The sequence below is a fragment of the Cygnus atratus genome, chromosome 4, assembly GCF_013377495.2.
Source record: "Cygnus atratus isolate AKBS03 ecotype Queensland, Australia chromosome 4, CAtr_DNAZoo_HiC_assembly, whole genome shotgun sequence".
Lineage (NCBI taxonomy): Eukaryota > Metazoa > Chordata > Aves > Anseriformes > Anatidae > Cygnus > Cygnus atratus.
In genome coordinates, this window is record NC_066365.1 from 65,263,768 (window position 1) to 65,282,166 (window position 18,399).

Below are 18,399 nucleotides of genomic sequence, written 5' to 3' on the forward strand. Positions count from 1 at the left end.
AGACATCAAATCAGCCTAATTGCAAAGACACACTTGTATTCAATATGTACGTAACTCCAGGTATATCTGTATTTATAGTATTTAGGGTGTATACACAATTGTCGTATGCCACTGAAACATAAGTACCTATCTTCCACAAATGGCAGTTAGTGCTTTATTTTAAAGTCAATTTTTTATTTAGTTCACATTCTGTAAAACAGTGCTGAGTCCCCCAGTTAGGCTCCATAAATAGCATGTCCTTGTCGTTCTCACATCTCAAGTAGAAACAGACAGAATTCTAAGTTTGATTTTAGAAATACAGGAATTTCCAACATTTCCCTTACCTGTCAGGTAAATGTGCTCAAAGGGCCGATCAAAACATAGACCTAGCTCTTGCCTATACCTCATGCTTTCAGAATGGGATTGTTTGTTAAGTTTGTTTTGATATATCTTGGTTTTGTTCATAAGGGAAGAAGCAAGGAATTTTTTTAAATTGGGTTTTATCCAGCAATTCACACAGAGAATACCATCTGTTTTCTGAAACATGCGAAATAGCACTCTGTGGTTAGTACCACATGTGCAAGCACTCTGTCTAAAATAGCACCATATATATGTTAAAGATATTGATATGCTGCTGTAAATACAGCCCTTTCACATACAAGATCAGATTTTTTTTCTCATACCACTAATTCTATTAAACACAAATAAATGACAGTTTATTATTGTGATTTCCCAAGATGAGTAAATTTCCTCTGAAGAGTTTATAGTCTTAAATCAGAATCCAAAGAGAGGAAAGACAGGAGAATGAGCTAGAAGTACATTTGCCCATTCTGTGTACTTACACACGCACTCACTCTTGCCTACACAAATTAGAAAATGTAGATCAAGGACAATAAATTATTTTAACAGCAAAGGTCAGACTCAAGGAGGGCTGGAATTGTCTTTGACCTCAGCTCTGAAAGAATTTTTCCATGCACAAAGTGGCATGAAAGAAATGACAAAGATGCAGTACTGCAGCAGAGATTCAGTGACTGAAGGACATAACGGTAAGGCCAGAAAACGAGTGCTTGAGAGAGAGAGGACATGAAATGAAAAAGTACCCTAATGACTAATGGTCAGACAACGGCTCTAGCTGCAGTGTTTCAGAAACTCTGGGACAGGACAAGATGAATGCTCAGAAAGCAAAAGGGAATGCTGCTGCTCTATTCCACCTAGCAAAAGGGCATTACTTGAGCATAAATACTTTTATTGTTCTTGTAATAACATTTATTACAATAAAATAATTATTTAATAGATGGTATTATCAGAAAATTTAAAAGCAATTTGAAGTACCAAAGGTGTTTTTCTGTTTGTTTCTTTTTTTTAAAGTATTTTTTTAAAGGTACATATCTACATGTTATCCCACCTGAGGAATATATGGAAGCAACTCATTAATGAGAGGGGAACTCTGTGCTAAGGCAGTGGTAGCTGTTCCTTTTAGTATATAGTATGCTGATACAACTAAGGCCCAAGTAAAGTATTGCAAAAGTATTAAACACAAAAAGGAGCTTTTCAACAAGCACAGTACACTCAACCAGAATCACCTGCCTGGTTACAGAGATCACCACAGGAAACACCCAAGCCATCAAACAGTTGTACAGCTCACCAAATCTTGCATTACTACAACATTCTAGTATCTTTCTTTTTTGTTGTTTTTCTTTCTTTTTCCTTCTTTTTCCCCCAAGTAGAACCTCTTTCCTTCCCTTTAGACATTTAGACTTCTGAGTTCAAAAGTGAGTTGACCTAGGCAGTTCAAGGTGCTGCAAACTAGGTAAAGTGTTTCCTATTCGGTCTCAGAATAAACTTTATTAAATGAGGAATTTAAAAACAGACGGGAAAAGACAGTAGCATGAGCTATGTCATCAGTCTGAGAACTCTGCCAAAGTTCCCCAGTGTTATACACAAACAACAACATCCCTGTACAAGTATGTAGTAAAACCTCTAAGAAGCTGTTCACCCTACTATGAAAATGATAAACTACAGCAGTGAGGTTGGCTAAATTGCCCAAGGACACCTGTAGAATTAGTGGCTATGTAAGAAACAGAACAAGAACTCTTATTTATTTTTTTTAGGTCAAAGAAACATCTACACATGTGCCTAGAGTATAAAAGACAGTCAGTGCCATTTCATGCAGTTTTCTACAGTCCAGTTAAAAAAAAAAAAAAAAGCAGATTGCATGTGTGACAGAATTACTCAGCAAGTGAGAGACAGAAAAAGAAGGAACAAAGAAAGAGGAAAAAGCTACATGCCTTTACTTTTATTGTAAATCTTTAGGGTTTGCATCATTTTTAGAAAATCTCAGACTCAAATAACAACACTGTACATGCAGCTTCCAAGCGTGCCACTTCCTCTAGGAGACGGGTGTTTTCAAATCACTTTTATTCGTTGCTTATAAAGTGACACAATACAATCAATGAGCTGTAGACATCTTTATTACAATTGCTTTTTGTGGCTTCCGTGGTCCATTGTCATAAGGGCTCACCTGCAACCAGCCATCTGGGATGAAAACAGAAATAAGTGACAGGCATCCTTACCTCCAAGTCCATCTCCAGAATCAACCTCGTAGATGCTTTCCCCTTCCATGTTGTCTGTAGGACCCAGAAGAAAAACAAGATCTCCCACTGATGATTTTCTCAGAGTCCAGAAGGAAGATGAATCCACTCACTCTGCAGCCAGCAAGTGATATCTTTCAAACAAAAACATAAAAACAAAGCCATTGATCCACTTCTGCTACAAAAAGGAGTAGTCATTTCATTTCTCCCTCAAGTCCCCAACATTTCAAAACTGTACGTCAGTTAGTTCCACTTCCAATATCCCAGGTCTTTTATATATCAACACAGTCTCTTCAGTGGGCATCTGAGCTCCTTTTAACTTCAAAATTCAACTGTCATTCACACTATAAATAAAGAATTTGCATCAGGCCACATTCCAGAACTATATTGAGGGGAAAGCCACAGCACAGACCCATGCTCTCGCTCATATGGCTTGACATGACCAGAAGTGGGCAAAATGGAGCAATATACTACCCATCCAGAGGATTAACTCTTCTCTGGCACACCATGGACACAGCAAGACCAAATAATACTCAGGTTGCAAACAGCAGCACAGCCTGAAGGTACATAGATCATGGGGGTCAGCTTTCTTAACACTGCTCTTAGGGTCACTTTAAAATTAGGCTGAGAAAACATCTCAGTTTAGCAATGGATTTGATTTGCAGATGAAAGTAAAGAAGAGTGTAAAGTTTAAGTGTGGACAAAAGAACAAAACCACCCATTGGCATATTTAAGAAAGCCAGAAAGGGATCAAAGTCTCTTTTCCCTAAACTAAGCTTGAGTAACTAGTGGCTTTTATATTGCCCTGCTCCAACATGGCAAGTTTTTACCACCTCCTCCTTTTGAATAAAAGAGAAATCACTCTCGATGAATTTAAAAAAAAAAAAAAGTACTAATGAGTCAGGAAACATCCACACATAGTGTCTTTGAGTGGAAGAGACAAAAAGCAATCAAAACAGCATGGAGTTACTGGAGTAGTTGTGAAGCAAGCAGAGAACTGTCACGCATCAGATGCTCGTGATCCAGACAGCAAAACCAGGATAAGCTCCAGCACTCATCCCCATGTATAAGATTTGCAATCTGATTATTTTTAAAAAAGAGGAAAACAGAAACAGAAAGCCATCCAAAAAGAGCACAGAGGCCTCTCTCTGCCACACATGAACTCAAAGAGGCCAAGAACATAAAACAGGATGAGTGAATGATGATTAATTACATGAATGATGTTATTTATAAAACACAGTTCAGGTACCGTTGGTAACCTAAAGCTAGTTATGGAGCAATGCATTGACTGTTGCCTTGCCAGTTTCAAATGAGTAAATCATTAATTTTTATTTGCAAGTCTGTGGCCTTCTCTTTTGCTTTTCCATGTCATTAGGACTACATTCAAATTGTCCCGTGCCACTGCACTTCATTTAGAGGATGGAAAAGGAAGAAAAATTCTGCATTAACATGAACTGCCCTGTGTGTTTTGTTCATCTCCCTTCTTCAACTTCCTATCAACAAGAAAGCAGTAAACATTATGAGCAAATTTGTATTCAGACATCGAGTAAAAGAAAATCAATTTTTCAAGCACTGTGTCATTTTGTTGATAAAAAGAAGGGCATACCTAGAAGCTTCACACCAGATGACCTCTACTTCTTCAACTTCTTCAAGCATCTCTCAGCATCTGCATGCTTTTGTCGATTTTCCGCTGGTTGAGCCAGTGTAGGTGTATGCCATGTAACTGAGCATGCATGGCACTGCAAAACACTGAGCAGACTTTCCACGGAGTGAAAACTGTAGTGTAGTCATCTTATAGTGCTGGTGCCTCCCCTTCAACTCACTTCAGTGATTCAAGGTGTTATTCTGAATGAAGTCATGTTTTTCAGGTGTGCTACTGCAATTTGCTAGACTGAAGACTGAGAAAGGATCCATGATAATGCTGATTTCTAGTGATGAAGTATCCATTGCAAAAATTTTAGTTTGGAAAAAAAATTCCACACATTTTTAAAAATATGAAAATACTTACCAAATAAATAACTGGAACACAGTGGTTATAGTGTTAAGCTCTGGCTGAATATTCACTCCTGAAATATGTATGTTCCAAATGCTGATCTAGGACACCCACAAGAACATTAAAGATTGTAGTTCTTGTTTATAAAAGCAAAAGCATTAAGCAATGAATACTGGATTCCCATGATCACAAAAGCACTACTGTAGATGTCATAGGATTTAGAACTGTTTTTACAGGACAAATGGGTCAGATGAGAAAATAAACAATTTCAGAAAGTCAACTACAGCCTTTCAAATGAAATAACTTTTCTTACATAATTCCTTTTGTAAAGTTTGTGTTATTCCACTGAGATCTCATTGCCAACCCTGGCTTTTATGATGAACACTACAGTCCTGCACAGTAATACAGAAATCACTTCTGTGTAAAGTAACTGCTGATCAAAGGACACTGGGCAATGTCTAAAACCTAAACATTATCTTTTTATCCAGGCTTTATGCCTATTTACATGGAGAAAAAAAAATCCTGTGCCCAGCATAAATACCTATTTCTACATCTGCTGAGGCACAGGTGTTACACAGCTCAATGTCTTTATCCATCTATAAACAAAAATGTATGTCCTTGTGAAAAACTCATGAGCCGTTTCATTTTGCATTATAGTAATGAACTAACAGAAACCTACATGCCTCTACTGAAACCTGTAAGTGTAGAGAGTAGTAAATTTCATGATAACTAATGTATAAGTGTTGATTATTAAAATTAGATATCAGTATTGTGAAATACTAGTATTTCAGTGCAAGATTACTGAGGCATTAAGTTGAACCAATCTTTATCACCTAGTTATAAAATTAGTATTATAATTATTACGGAAAGCTGATTCAAAAAAAAAAAAAAGAGAGAGACAGAAACAGAAGAAAACCTGTTTTTAAATCATTTATTATATGTATTCCTTCTAAAACAAATTGACTGCTGCTTCTTTATTACACGCTTGCTCTCTCTTCCCAATTGGCATCCACACAATTATTGCTTTTAATAGCATTTCACTCACAGTTGAACCTTTTTTGGGGTGGGGTGGATATGAAAAACCCTATTGTTCTGCTCTGTGGCTACGAGAACATTTTAATTAAAAATTGAAAGCAAAATAATGTGGCAGCACAGAACCATAGAGCCACTCAAATGTAATCACACCAACAGGAGTAAACACAGCGATGGGATGGTTAGCACAGAACTGCTTCTTGCGTGGCTGTGCTGGCTATGAGTTTATCCCTTCTATTAGGGATAGAAGAACCTGAAATGTTTAAGGTTAGCCTCATCACAAAGTAAAAATGCCACAGCAGAGAAGCAGTTAAGCATGAGGTATGACCAAAGCTGTTTCAAAACAGATAGAGTGCACTAATGTGCTTGATACTTTTTAAAATTATAGAGCATCTGAAACCTACAGTACCAGGACTCCTTTTGTCATAAAGTTTAGTTTTTTTGACAGCGTTTGCTTCTTGCTCATACAAATCCTTTCCTTTGCTAACGCCATAGAGTAAGCCCTATCTTCCACCATCACACTAACTGTAAAGCCATACAGGAACAACCCATCATTCAGTGCTGGTTTCTGGTCTTTGAGGAAAAGGCTATCATGAGAGAAACCAAACAAACCAAAAAAGCTATGAACGTATTTGCTTAAATTGTGTAATCTGAAGTCATTGTCAGTTACCGGGACACTGTTGCTGGTGTTGAGAGAAGAACACACAGGAGGAGGCTCAGGAAGAGCCTCACTGAGACCGGTTGCTCATAGTTTCTGCCTGCATGCAGGTTGCAGAACCAGCCGTGAGGGGACAAGGCACCAGGTGGCAGGAATACAAAGTCGAGAATGCCAAACTCAATACTGTTTGCGTGATGGTGTTTTTTCCTGAGAGGGGTTAAAGAAGCCTCACTGCTATTTTAACATGTGCCATGTTATATTCCCAAAGAGATGTGCAGAGCAGCAAGGAGAACCAGCTCTGGGCTCCCACTGGAAGTTGCAGTCTTCAGAGCAGGGCCTGGCACCAGGCGTTGCAGGCCGGGGCCTGCCAAAACAGCACACGCTGCTCCACAGTCCCACAGACCGGAGGAACCCACGGCCACACACGCGGGGGTGATTTCTGCTCTTTTTGACCTGCCTGAGTCTGATAAAGCCCTATCTAATGTAAATGTCTACGGCCCCTTGATCTTTCTGAAATGATCTGGTTTGCCTTCCAGCTGCACATATTGGATTTGGGGGAATTAAACCCCACTGAAGTAACAGAGACATACACTGGAGGATACTTTTGATAATATTTGAAAAAGCACAAATTGTGTCACAAAAATCAACGTATGCTAAGAATATTTATATTTACATGCTTTAAACCTTCAGGGAAATTTACAAACTTAGTTCTCTAATTAAAGTCAGAAAGATCCTACAGTTTTAGTAGATTTTGCATCACATGCTGAGATAACAAACATGCCAGAATTAAAATAAAATGGGGAGACCAAAGTCACCACAATAGCACATTTCTCTGCTACCTCAAAGACCAATACAGTCCCAACACATACCAAGGGCAGACTTTTTCAAATCACTTTTTCCTAAATAAGCCCCAGCTTCCAGGCTGCAGCTAGACAGACCTTCCCCAGGTGTGTACTGCCAAATCCCACCTATAAATCCCAGAGAGTCTTTTCAGGTAGTCTGCACAGGAGAGCATTCATCTTCCCTCATTCATCTCCATTCTCTTGTCTCTCTGGAGCCTATTGCAGAGGACACAAGTGGTGAGACTGCTTACTCCTCCCTGCTCACCACATCAACCTTTTTCTGTTCTGTTTGTTGCAAACACCCTTTTTCAGTATTATGCATTAGGTATCACTGGAGAACGGTTCCACGTCGGGAACATGGAGGACATGAGAATGCGGTGACTGCAGAGAGTGACTTTGCAAACTTTTAGGAATACAACTGATGTCAAGGAAAATCCTAAAGTAGTAGTAGAAGGCCAGATTTCTAGCACTATTATTTTCTTACACCAACCTCATCACAATACAAGAGTAAAACAGATCAGTAGGTTTTTCCATCTAGTTCTTGGAGAAAAAAGGAGAGGAAAAGAAAGAAAAAAATGAAAATCTGAAGATCTGAACTACGGCATCAATACAACGGCCAGTGCAGAATCTACTTCTGAAAAGGTTCTGTTCCTTCAAGACTTACTTTCAGGTAGATCTACAGTGATTTATGAGATACATCTGTACTAGTCCTGTGCCTCTGCAGGTGGCCAGCCACACACGAGGAGTCCTGCTTAACTAGTTATTTATGCTTTCTCTTCATTTCCCCCATTTGTCATAGGAATTTATTCAAAGTTAACGAATCAGTCTGAGATTCTTCATACATATTTAAGTGCTTTTCAAAAAAGAAATCAACATTCCAAAAATGGCTGGAAATCTTTTATTCAGTCAGGCATAACCACACTTTAGTTAGTCCTGCAGCAATACCCTAACGAGAAGCCTTCCTGACTACCAGCCTTGATAATCATAATTCCATCTAACAAGGCTTTCAGTGAGACTGTTTTATTATTCAGGGAAAGTCTGAGTTGAATTGATGCTGAGTTGAATCTCATGCATTTTTGGAGATAGCTCCATATGGAAATCTCAAGGAAGTCAAAGTGAAAGTATCCATTCTTTCTGGATACATGCATTTTTAAGTGCTGGTAAAAATGTTCCGTTTGCAATACCTCCAGATAAGCTCCCAAGTAAAGATTTTGCAAAATAAGATCAAGTGCTAACAAAATGGCTTGCTGGAAACAGCTGTGAAAGGAGAGCTGTCTATTCTAATCCAGCAAAAAAACAGTTCTGGGAGGGGATAAGAGTCAGTATGAACAGATGAATTTCACAACCTCATTCCTCCAAAACAGCCCTCTAAATTGGAAAAAGTAGTGAATTTTAAGCCTGAGGTACTTCATTTCTGCATGTTTCTTTTTTCTTAATAAAGTTTATATTTTCAAATAACTCCACACCTGTTTTACCTGCAAAACTGTTTTATTAGTTTCATCAGACACTTTCCTTTCTGGTGTTTTTCTCTACATACATATTGCAACCTCTGTGAGAGTTATTTCATGCACTGACATTTAAAGTTTCCCAGAGTTAGCAATTCAGCCTCTATGGTAGTATAACGAGAGTACCACAAAACATTCGACATGCTGTTCTCTTCCTCATGGACCAGTGTGATGGAGTAATTGAGAAAGCTTGCTGATTTTAAAAACATGCAAGAAAGAAGTGCAAACATCCTCTAAAAGATATGCAAAGACTCAAGAACATCAGTTCCTGAAGTCTGCACAATACCAACAGAAGCAAAGAACAGAGGAAAACTTCAGCATCAGCCGATTTTAGAGATGCCCTTTCTTTCTTTGTTTTCACTGTTTCAAGCTGCATCTCTGCAACAGAATGCTGTATAATGTACAGTACAAACTGTGCACTACAAACCAGCAATTGCCATCCAGCAAACGTAACACTCTGCGTCTTAGAGAAATAACTTCACAATTTGGTTCCTCTGCTAATGGCAGAAACAGTAACTCTGACACTTAGAGGCAAAACCGATGTTCGTAAAACCACCTGATGAAGCCGATTACGGCCTGAACATACACTACATACTGTGACTTCTGCTAACTCAGCTGTACTAACTCAGACATGAAGGGAAGGGGCAGGAGATTACATCAGATATATTTTCTTTCACGATGGGTCTAAGAAGCCAATTTTTGTACCTTAAAATTTATGTTATAGTTACTAGGAAACTGCATTGCATCGAAGTTGCACAGAGGAGTTATACATCATTGTCAATTACACAAATTGATCATGGCACACAGTGTCACTCTACTGTCATTACCAACACAAAGCATACCTTAAAAAAAGAGAAAGACAAACAAACAAAAAAAATCAACCAACAACATGCAAACACCACCACCTTGATTTGGGGGAATTTTCAGTTTAGAGTCTAAATGCTCCTTCAGTATACAAGACACTGTGTTTTAAATTTGAGTGAAAGATAATAAAATAATAGGATATAGGATTTCTCTATTTCTAACAGGACTGTCTACTTCTACATGACAGAAACTATATTCTGTCTTCTGCTTCTTCCATCCACTTTCTTATTATAATTAGCAATAACTCCAGGAGCATGTAACAAAAACAAAGAACTAATCAACACATTGATCAAAACATGATTTCCCAAAAACTGTACAGAAGATCTGTTAACAAAGTAAGTGAGACAATGAAATAACAAATAAACAAACAAAAAAGAACAAGTAAAAAAAAAAAAAGCTTCAGATCAGTAATAACATGGTTTCACTTAGAAGCCTGCAGCATAAAAACAATTTGCTTTCCTTAGGTTTTAACTGAAGGTCTAAATTAAAGCATGCAGTACATAGTTATAGTATTTTCTCATTTGCTTTAGTATTAATTTTCAAGACAATGTAGAAAAGCTGATTTTATGCCCAGCTGTAGTTTTTATAACCAACCAAGAGAAATTTAGTTTGTATGCTAGAGCAACTGTGGAAATCAATTCTTAATCTATGACCTTGCTTACCGCAGCTTGAAGCCTTGCAATAAATAAATGCCTTGAGCCACAAATAAGAAACATTTGGTGAATCAAAGAGACAAATAACACAAATCTATATGTGTATATACAGCATTAGAAAGGTCATATAAAATACAATATTGGCTCTTTTCTTGCTGTAACATAATAATGTCTGAAAGGCAGGACACAGTAATTGGCTGCATTAATACCCAGGTGGTGAACAGTCATGAGTACCTATTTTCTTTTCAAATGACAATGTTCATCTCTTTAGAGGACTTCTTGTAGCCTGATGCTTTTCTCTTTTTTTTTTTTTTTTTTTTTTTAATATGGACAATGCAGCGGTACTTAGAAACACAGAATCTCTGAAAAATACCTATTTTCTTTGTCCTAGCATACGTAAAGGCTTTCCCTAATGCACATTTAAGCTTCATTGTGAAATTGCTCAGTGCTTCACTACTAACAAAAGAAAAAAAACTCCAGATCTCACATCTGCCTGCCCCTAGTCACAACCACCCTTCTCCTTTCTAAGCTGAACCTCTCAAATTCACACACTAGATGTTATTACTTTTCTCCACAAGCATTACTAAAACAAATTTGACTTCAATAGCATTACTCACAGGAGTAAAATCTAAAAGAAAAAAAAGCACCTATAGTAACCTTTCATTATTAATATTTTACAGTTACAGTTTACAAGAACATCCCTCACTTTCTGTAAACAGACCTGTACATCTTCAAAAACACACCTTCCACTCTTTATGCACTTGTTTGACTGTAGACTTTATTCAGGCAGTTGCTTTTAAAATTTATTAGTACAAAAAAAAAGCACTAGTTCAGCTAATTTCCCTCTTTTAATTGTCTCCTTCCTGCTACACTGGAATTCAAATGTGCCTGTGACTGACACTCCCTTTTAGATTAGCATGGCATTATTAGCTGGCACAGCAGGTGGCCGAAGTAACTGATGGACTGATGGGAAGGTTTCCCTTATTTTAACTCTAAGGAAAGCATGTAATCTAATAAAAAAATAAGGGATGTGACATTCAGAATTATCCTTGGAGTTTTGTGTAGAAAATTTAAATTTATATGTATATATCCCTTCATTAAATATAGTGAAAATTTTAGAAAAAAAAAAAAACAGGAAAAAAAGGAAAAAAATGGGAGACCAGTACTGACAGAACTAGAATGCCATCAGAGCAAAGGCTAGCCTTACACTGAAATTCCTTGGCTCATCCTACTTAGTCTACCTGTTAGCATGGGCTTCACCAGCTAACATCCAAAAAACAACTCAGGAGACTTCTGAACTTCTCTTCTCCACAGAAGCACAACCTTTTGTCTGCATTGTAGGATTTATGCCAGACTAAGGGTCACTTTTGTGGAAATGATGCAAAGTATGTATCAGTCCGAAGCAGTATCTGGAAATAGGGGAGCAACTGTCCGAGCCTGGATGCAGGAATGCTTTCATACTGAAAAGTCAGGCCTGCTCCAGCCTACCCAACAACAGACTAACTTAACTGACAGCTGAAGCAGAGCAGGAGGAAGTCAGATTTCACATCTGCTTTCCCATAGCCCAAGAGCGGGAATTTTAGCTTGGTGACAGCCTCTGTTTTATGCCAATGTGGACGAAAGAACTTGCATCCCAAACTAAATCCCTCGGGCAATAGCAGTGCTTTACAGGTACAAAGCAGATGCAGTTCCCCAGTTTCCAAGGGCTGGGAATGGCATTAACCAGACCCCTCCACAGCTGCTCCTGGGCATGGGCAGGTATTAACAGGGGGGTCTCAAATGTGGGGAAAGCAGCACAGCAGCTTACTGGGAGGCAATCACATGCATCATCCTGACCAGCGCTCACAAACTTTCAGTACTAAGCATCGCTTAATACCAACACCCTACCCAAGTCCACCTGTCGTGGCATATAACACATGGCATTTTACATTAGCTTTCATGGTACAATCTTAAAATTAACTTTTTTCCCCACATTCAAGCTGTAAACAACCTCTTAGGTAATGACACAAACCAATTACAGGCAGTTTTTCCCAACTGCAGAAGGAGAGCTGCTCAGGGTATTAACCTAGCTTAGAAGAAACTACTGCCCCACCAACGAAACAACAGATTCGCATTACAATGTGTAGCTGATTATAACCAACGACCTTACAAAATAATTTAAGATTCAGTACTTGTGAAATAAAGTAATGTATTCACTGATGGCTTTGTATCAGCATAAATGACTAATTACTTTAATCAGGAAGCTCAAAAGATAAAGAATTTAATTTATTATAAATACAGGGACTTGCTCTCATAAAAATGACTTGCTCTGCAGTTCAGGACACACTTTGATTTATGGCACTACTTGTAATTCCCTTATTTTTTATTTTTACATTTAATAAGAGGTGAAAAATGGATTAAGAGTAAACTAAAGCAAGCCATATTCCCAATATAATTTTATTCAGTTCCACAGCAGTACTCGTACATTATCTATATCCTAATATTTCACTAATAGCAAACATACAAAACTATTTTGAAAAACATGCAGGGAGTAAAAGATTAATTTGGCCAAGATTACAGAAAGAATGAGTATTCTTGCCTTTCTCATACATGACTGTTCATTATTTAATAACATCTGAAATCTGTTGCTGAGACCATCTGAACACAACCCAAATCCAGTTTAGCTGGGAATAACTGTGAGAGTCATAAACATTTCTGAAGATAGATTATGAACCAATTATGGTCGGGGAACCCATCAGAGAGAGAGAATGAGAATGAATCTGCCTGGAGTCTGGTAGTGGACAAGCACGGATCTTCATCTCTTTGCTGTCAGTGACTTCAGAGAGCACTTTGTTCCCTCCTGACCCCCCTGTGTTACCACTTTTTATCTCACTGCCTTACACTAAGATGAAATTGTTTGGGAGTCTCTCACCCACCTGAAGTCCTCCAAGTTTGTCCTAACAAGATGATTGCCTCTTTCTGCATATTTATGTTGAGGATTTTTGAGGAAATCTCATGCGTCTTTATGTATTTTGCTGCATGGGTGAAGGGGGAATGAGCATGCAAGAGATTAGAAAAAAAATGTACATTTTCCGTAGTTTGCTGTTAGCCAGCAAAGTTCTCTAGCTTATGTTAAGTTATTGGAGTCATCACTGAAGCCCCAAGGTCTCTAGGAAGACTGTCACACAGCTGTGTGAATAGGGAGACAATTGCTCAGTCAGATATTACAGTGTTAGGATTATCTGTTCCATCAGCATTTGCCAGAAAATGGTGATTAAGGGCAACGTGAGAATATTTTCAACATGAAGAATGTTTTCACAGACTGGAAGATCTGATTGATCTAACTTCAGCTCTGAGCTTAGCTAAAGCAAACCGTAGTCCCCAGGGCGCTGCGACAAACGGATTAGCATCACGTAAAGACCCTCGGCAGTGAGGTTCTTGTGACAGCTGCTGCTTGTGCTGACCAGCACGGTCACCGTGACCTCACGTTCCCCCTCTTTTTAATAATATTTCCACGCATCGCCTCTTGTCTCCTGCTTAACAGAAACATTCCTCCAGGCACAAACCACCTCCTTGTGGTGTGTTTACAGAACCAGCTGTGCCGAGTGACTCCTAGGGCTGCCGCACTATAAACAACAAGCTGTACATCTGATTGTGATTTATGGCAGAGATGAACCATGTATTCCGTCAAATATCCGCACAATTCAAGTCAATGGACAGTTTTGTTCAGGAAGCCGGGGTTTTTCCTGTTGTACTATCGTGGTTGATGTCTTAGTATAAATCCCCTTTCACATTAAAAAATAAAAAAAAAAAAAAAAAGTTTTGCAGCCACCAGTTCTGACTCCTTGCAGTTACCACCACAACTACATAACATGGCAAAAAGGGGAGTACTTCCACCAGCAGTTTTGTCAAATATTCTCTTGCTATCAAGCAATTCTTCAGAGTCGGAGGATGCACAGAGGAAGTCCTGGAATTCAGATTACTGCAGCTTGGAAGATATCCAGCAAAAGATTGCAAAAAGATATCTGCTTCAGGCCTTAAGGGGCATACAATGGACTGACCCACACTGGCCCCACCATCTTCTATACCCACTCACTGATGACACCAAAACCCACTTCTGCATAGCTGCAAAAAAAATGCCACGCTACTATAGTAATTAGAAAAGAGATCAGAAAATATGGGATATTGACCAACATAACAAAGGCTTCTAAGATATTTAATCAGCCTTAGGTAGCTCTGACAGCTCTCTGATAGCCTGTGAAAAAATTGGGAAGTCTTTAAAGGTCTTTGAAATCCAGCGCTGTGCTACAACTCACAGATGTCTGAAGCTGCATACATAATTTTTAAGGACTGCTGATTAAGATGGTTTATTTTCTTTGTTGGATTTTTAACTCACATGACTGGTTTCATACTTAAATCCCTGTCAAATAAAGGTGCCCTCATTACATGAAGTGGACCATCTGGAGTTCTGCGATTTTTTTAATCCACAGTATTAGAGGTCAGACACAGGCAAGTGTTCAGGGGAGGATTTGGAGCAAACTACAGAAGAATGAAAAAAATCAGTTCAAACAGAATCTGACATAAAAAGTGGAATTCTCATCAACAAAATGAAATTCCATCATTTTACACAATTCTTTAATTATTTGAAAATTGGTGGTGGTTACATACAGAACTATCAGAGCAGTAATAGTAGTGCTACAGAGCAGCACTCACAAGCATCACAAACATTATTCTAACCCACAAAACTCTTAACTAATTATGTTTCAGGAGGAATATTTGTTTTGAACAGAAATTTTATGTTAAATCTTAATTTTTAAAAGGTACCTCTACAGTTTCAGAGCAGCGTTAAGACTGAAAGCTCCCTCTCCCAGGCATTTATTTTGTAACGATCATTTACTTTCGTAGTTTGCTACATTCCACAACTCCCATGGGGAGCTAAATCCCCTCCTTTGCAGCTACTGTGATTACTGAGAGAAAAATAAGAGATACCTCTGAAAATAATAGGCTGACTAGTGGGCTGGTTCTGCTGAGCTCAGCACCAAGGAAAGGCTGCCCAGTATCTCCACTGGGGCAGCCGCACCTAGAGGCTATTCTGACTTGCACTTGCTGGCAGAAGTCCCTGCAGGACCATCTGCCAGCAAGAGCAGCAGGGAAAAAATTGCACTGAGGTACTACCAAGTCCTTTCCAAATCTGAAAAATAGTAGAAGCTACCACAAACAAGATTTAAGACTTTACTATTCCGACTTTACCTGCTGTGGAGTCTTCAAGATAAGAGCACTTCACCAGAAGAGACCAAGAGAGTCTTCATAAAAAGAGGACAAGGAGAAAACTGAACAGATAAATGAATTTATCTTTTGTATGCTGACTAGTATGGTGAGTGCCACAGAATGATGGTCAATGTTACCATGTACTGCAGGTTACCTATAATGAAAAGCTTTGTCTAAGAAAGGCTTATTGGAAAAAAAAAAGAAAAAAAAGAGAAGTCAAATATATACAGAAGAGGTGTGCACACTAAGCTCTTGTCTTCAAAACTGCTGCTAAAGATCTATTTACTTATTTCTACAGAAACCCCATAACTATCCTAAAGCATTCAGAATAAGAGATGCATGGCCGAGCAGCCTGTTTCAATAACAGAACACACTGCTGCCCTGAAATGCATGCTCTATTTGAAAGAGACAGATCAAGGAGAAAACATCTAAAATTAAATGCAAGACCTTATTCTAATTAGGTAAAAGAAAAAAGACATGTATATCTACTTGCAATATATTTTATATATATACGTATAAAATATTGCAAAATTAGAGCTTCATTGGCTTAACCTGCCCTGTTACGTTTACCCATTCCCGTCCTGACAATTTTGTCTTTTGTAAAGTGCCCCCTTGAAGGCATCAGCTTGTAGAGAAGAGCAACAGCTGTTTTTTCTGGGTCAGACCAGACACAGTACGTACCATCAGGGTTGACTGCATGTTGTGCTTTCTCAAGAATACTCATAGGGCTCCTTCCTCCTTTGCTATTCCTACCAAAAGCATGTTTGTGTATGCTCCTGGTGTGACTGGGCTTTTCTGCCTTTATGGGACCTGTTTGAGGAGTAAGGTGATGATCCTAAGTGATTATACCCTCCTATTTTACTGCTACAGCCTCATCTTCCTTCCCCATCCCACCATTCCTCTCTGCCTCCATCCCATTCTCCATTACACATTTTCAAGTGGCACCTAACATTTAGATCACACTCAGTCTTGGACATAGCCCAAAAGTCTTCACCGACATTACTAACACTGACTTCAGTGAGATGTTTGCTCTCATACCACAGCTCTCTGTGCCTTCAAGCACAGCGCTGGACCCTGTGAAAATGAGCAACAACAGTGGCGTTTGTTTGTTTTTCCCTATTTCCAAATGCTCAGTTCAGATTTTAAGTTTATTTGGTTCATGGAAAGAAAAAAGAAAAAAGAAAAAGAAAAAAAGACCTACTTTACTGCCCAGATGAAGTACAGCATTGTGGAGAACTGGAGATCTTGTTTTGCTGCATTGTCTGCAACAAAAGACATCTAATCTAACCTGACAACTAATACCGCAACTAATCTAAACTGTGAAGCCTCAATCAGAGGAGAAATTTATCAGATAGCTGGCACAGTTTACAAAATTTTCCAGCATGGGAGAAGGTTTTCTTTTTGTTGTTGCTGTTGTTTTGTTTTACTGTGATTTGTTTTTTGGTAATGCTAACCATTCCTTCACTCCCATTGCCAAGCAGTTCTCCATCTACCTGCCAGAAACAGCAAGCTTCAAAATTTGCACATAGCTTCAAAATTAACCTAAATAAACTCAGGTCATTGATGCTACAAAACCGATCCTGTAAACAGGGAAGACTTCCTCTGTATCTAATACTAAAACAATAACATTTTATTCATTAATTTCCTGTTCTTGTGAAAAGATGTCAATGACTAGGGTCAATGAGGGGAATGGGTCTCTACACACAGCCTCATCTACAAGCAGACCATAAACACGCAGACCATATATAACTCAGCTAACAGCACAAGCAAGGCAGTATAAATACTAAGGAAGAAAAATACCATCATGAGGGAAACACTAGAAAATAATGATCCCCACCCGTGTGCAACCAGCAGCACTGTGGATTGAAAAATGTTATTATTTCCAGGCAAGTCATAACTCGATTTGTCTTCCAGGTTCTTTTACCTTGTGTAGAGTCACCAAGTTCACAGTGTACTTGGCACAATCACTACACCACCAGCTGTATAACTAAGACAGGAGAAGTACACAGGCCACAACATATTCTCTGTACCTTCTGCAGCCACTGGGCAGGATGGCAGCAGCACACAATCTTGAATCAAATGCTCCAAAACAGACCTTCAAATTATTCCCAAGACATTCCTTTTATGAAAGGTTACTGCCTGCAACTCCTTACCGAGCTAGCACTGAGACTCCATGAAATTACAAGGCTGGTGTAGATGCTGCTGACAGAAATATGGCAGAGTTTTCCAAACAGCAATTGGTATCCAGAATCAATGCTTTTGTTCACAATTTCTCTCAACTGCTCCTATCCTAGAAAACAAACAGCACCTTGTCCTCCCAGCCCTGGTCACAAATTGCTAGAAAACAGTGTATCATTCTCTCCCACTTAATTAGAAAAATAAGCCTTTTTTTTCCCCGCTTGGCAAACCACAGAGCGATACAAATGTCACTATGTCATTCAGCACTGCACAGAAATATCCACAGATTGGCACTGGTAGACAATGCTATAGTGAACTCCATAAATTCCAGCCATCTTTGCCCTAAAATTCCAGCTCACGTCTCGAATTTGGTCATCTTTCTTCACAATTTCCTTGGATTTCTGTTTTCATTACAGATAAATTTTAATCAATCCTTCAATTTTTATTAAAGTACTTATTAATATTAACCTGTCCTTTAAAAAAAAAAGTTTGAAGTTTTCCTTTTCTTGAAGCACATTCTTATGTATTGCAAAAAAGAGCACATTTCCTAATTTGCCTCATCTTCCTAGGAGAGCCTAAAGCATTTGACCAAGCAAAAGAATGTCCACAAAGGTCCATAGCATCCTGGCACAGTATCTATTAAAGTTAGGGAAACATTCTCTTTCAACTCCAAATGTAGAGTGGATTATGCTAAATCAGAAAGTGCAAACAGTATTCAAAAGCAAACAAACTTGCTCTTTGCCCTGGAAAATCTCACAGTTCCAGGGTCTTAGAATTTATTCTGTTAACTTTGAATTTGCTACACCTGCATACTAGAGCAGAAAGAAATTTTTAAAAACTCACCCTTGATACTCTTG

The 18,399-nt window shown here is 38.6% G+C and overlaps 1 protein-coding gene across 6 annotated transcripts in view; it reads right to left on the bottom strand.

The window, feature by feature from the left end:
* Positions 1 to 18,399, bottom strand: part of PPP2R2C (protein phosphatase 2 regulatory subunit Bgamma) — a 188,638-nt gene that overhangs the window by 92,586 nt on the left and 77,653 nt on the right. Inside the window, exons 2-4 of one of the 6 annotated variants that reach the window (XM_035547187.2) lie at positions 4,579 to 4,664; positions 4,177 to 4,468; positions 2,553 to 2,704 (exon numbers count right to left, since the gene is read on the bottom strand). The exons of the other annotated variants lie outside the window; for them this stretch is intronic. Of the exons in view, the coding sequence (XP_035403080.1) occupies positions 2,553 to 2,601 (49 nt within the window). The 5' untranslated portion in view covers positions 2,602 to 2,704; positions 4,177 to 4,468; positions 4,579 to 4,664. The remainder of the gene's footprint in view (positions 1 to 2,552; positions 2,705 to 4,176; positions 4,469 to 4,578; positions 4,665 to 18,399) is intronic. 6 annotated transcript variants of the gene reach the window in all.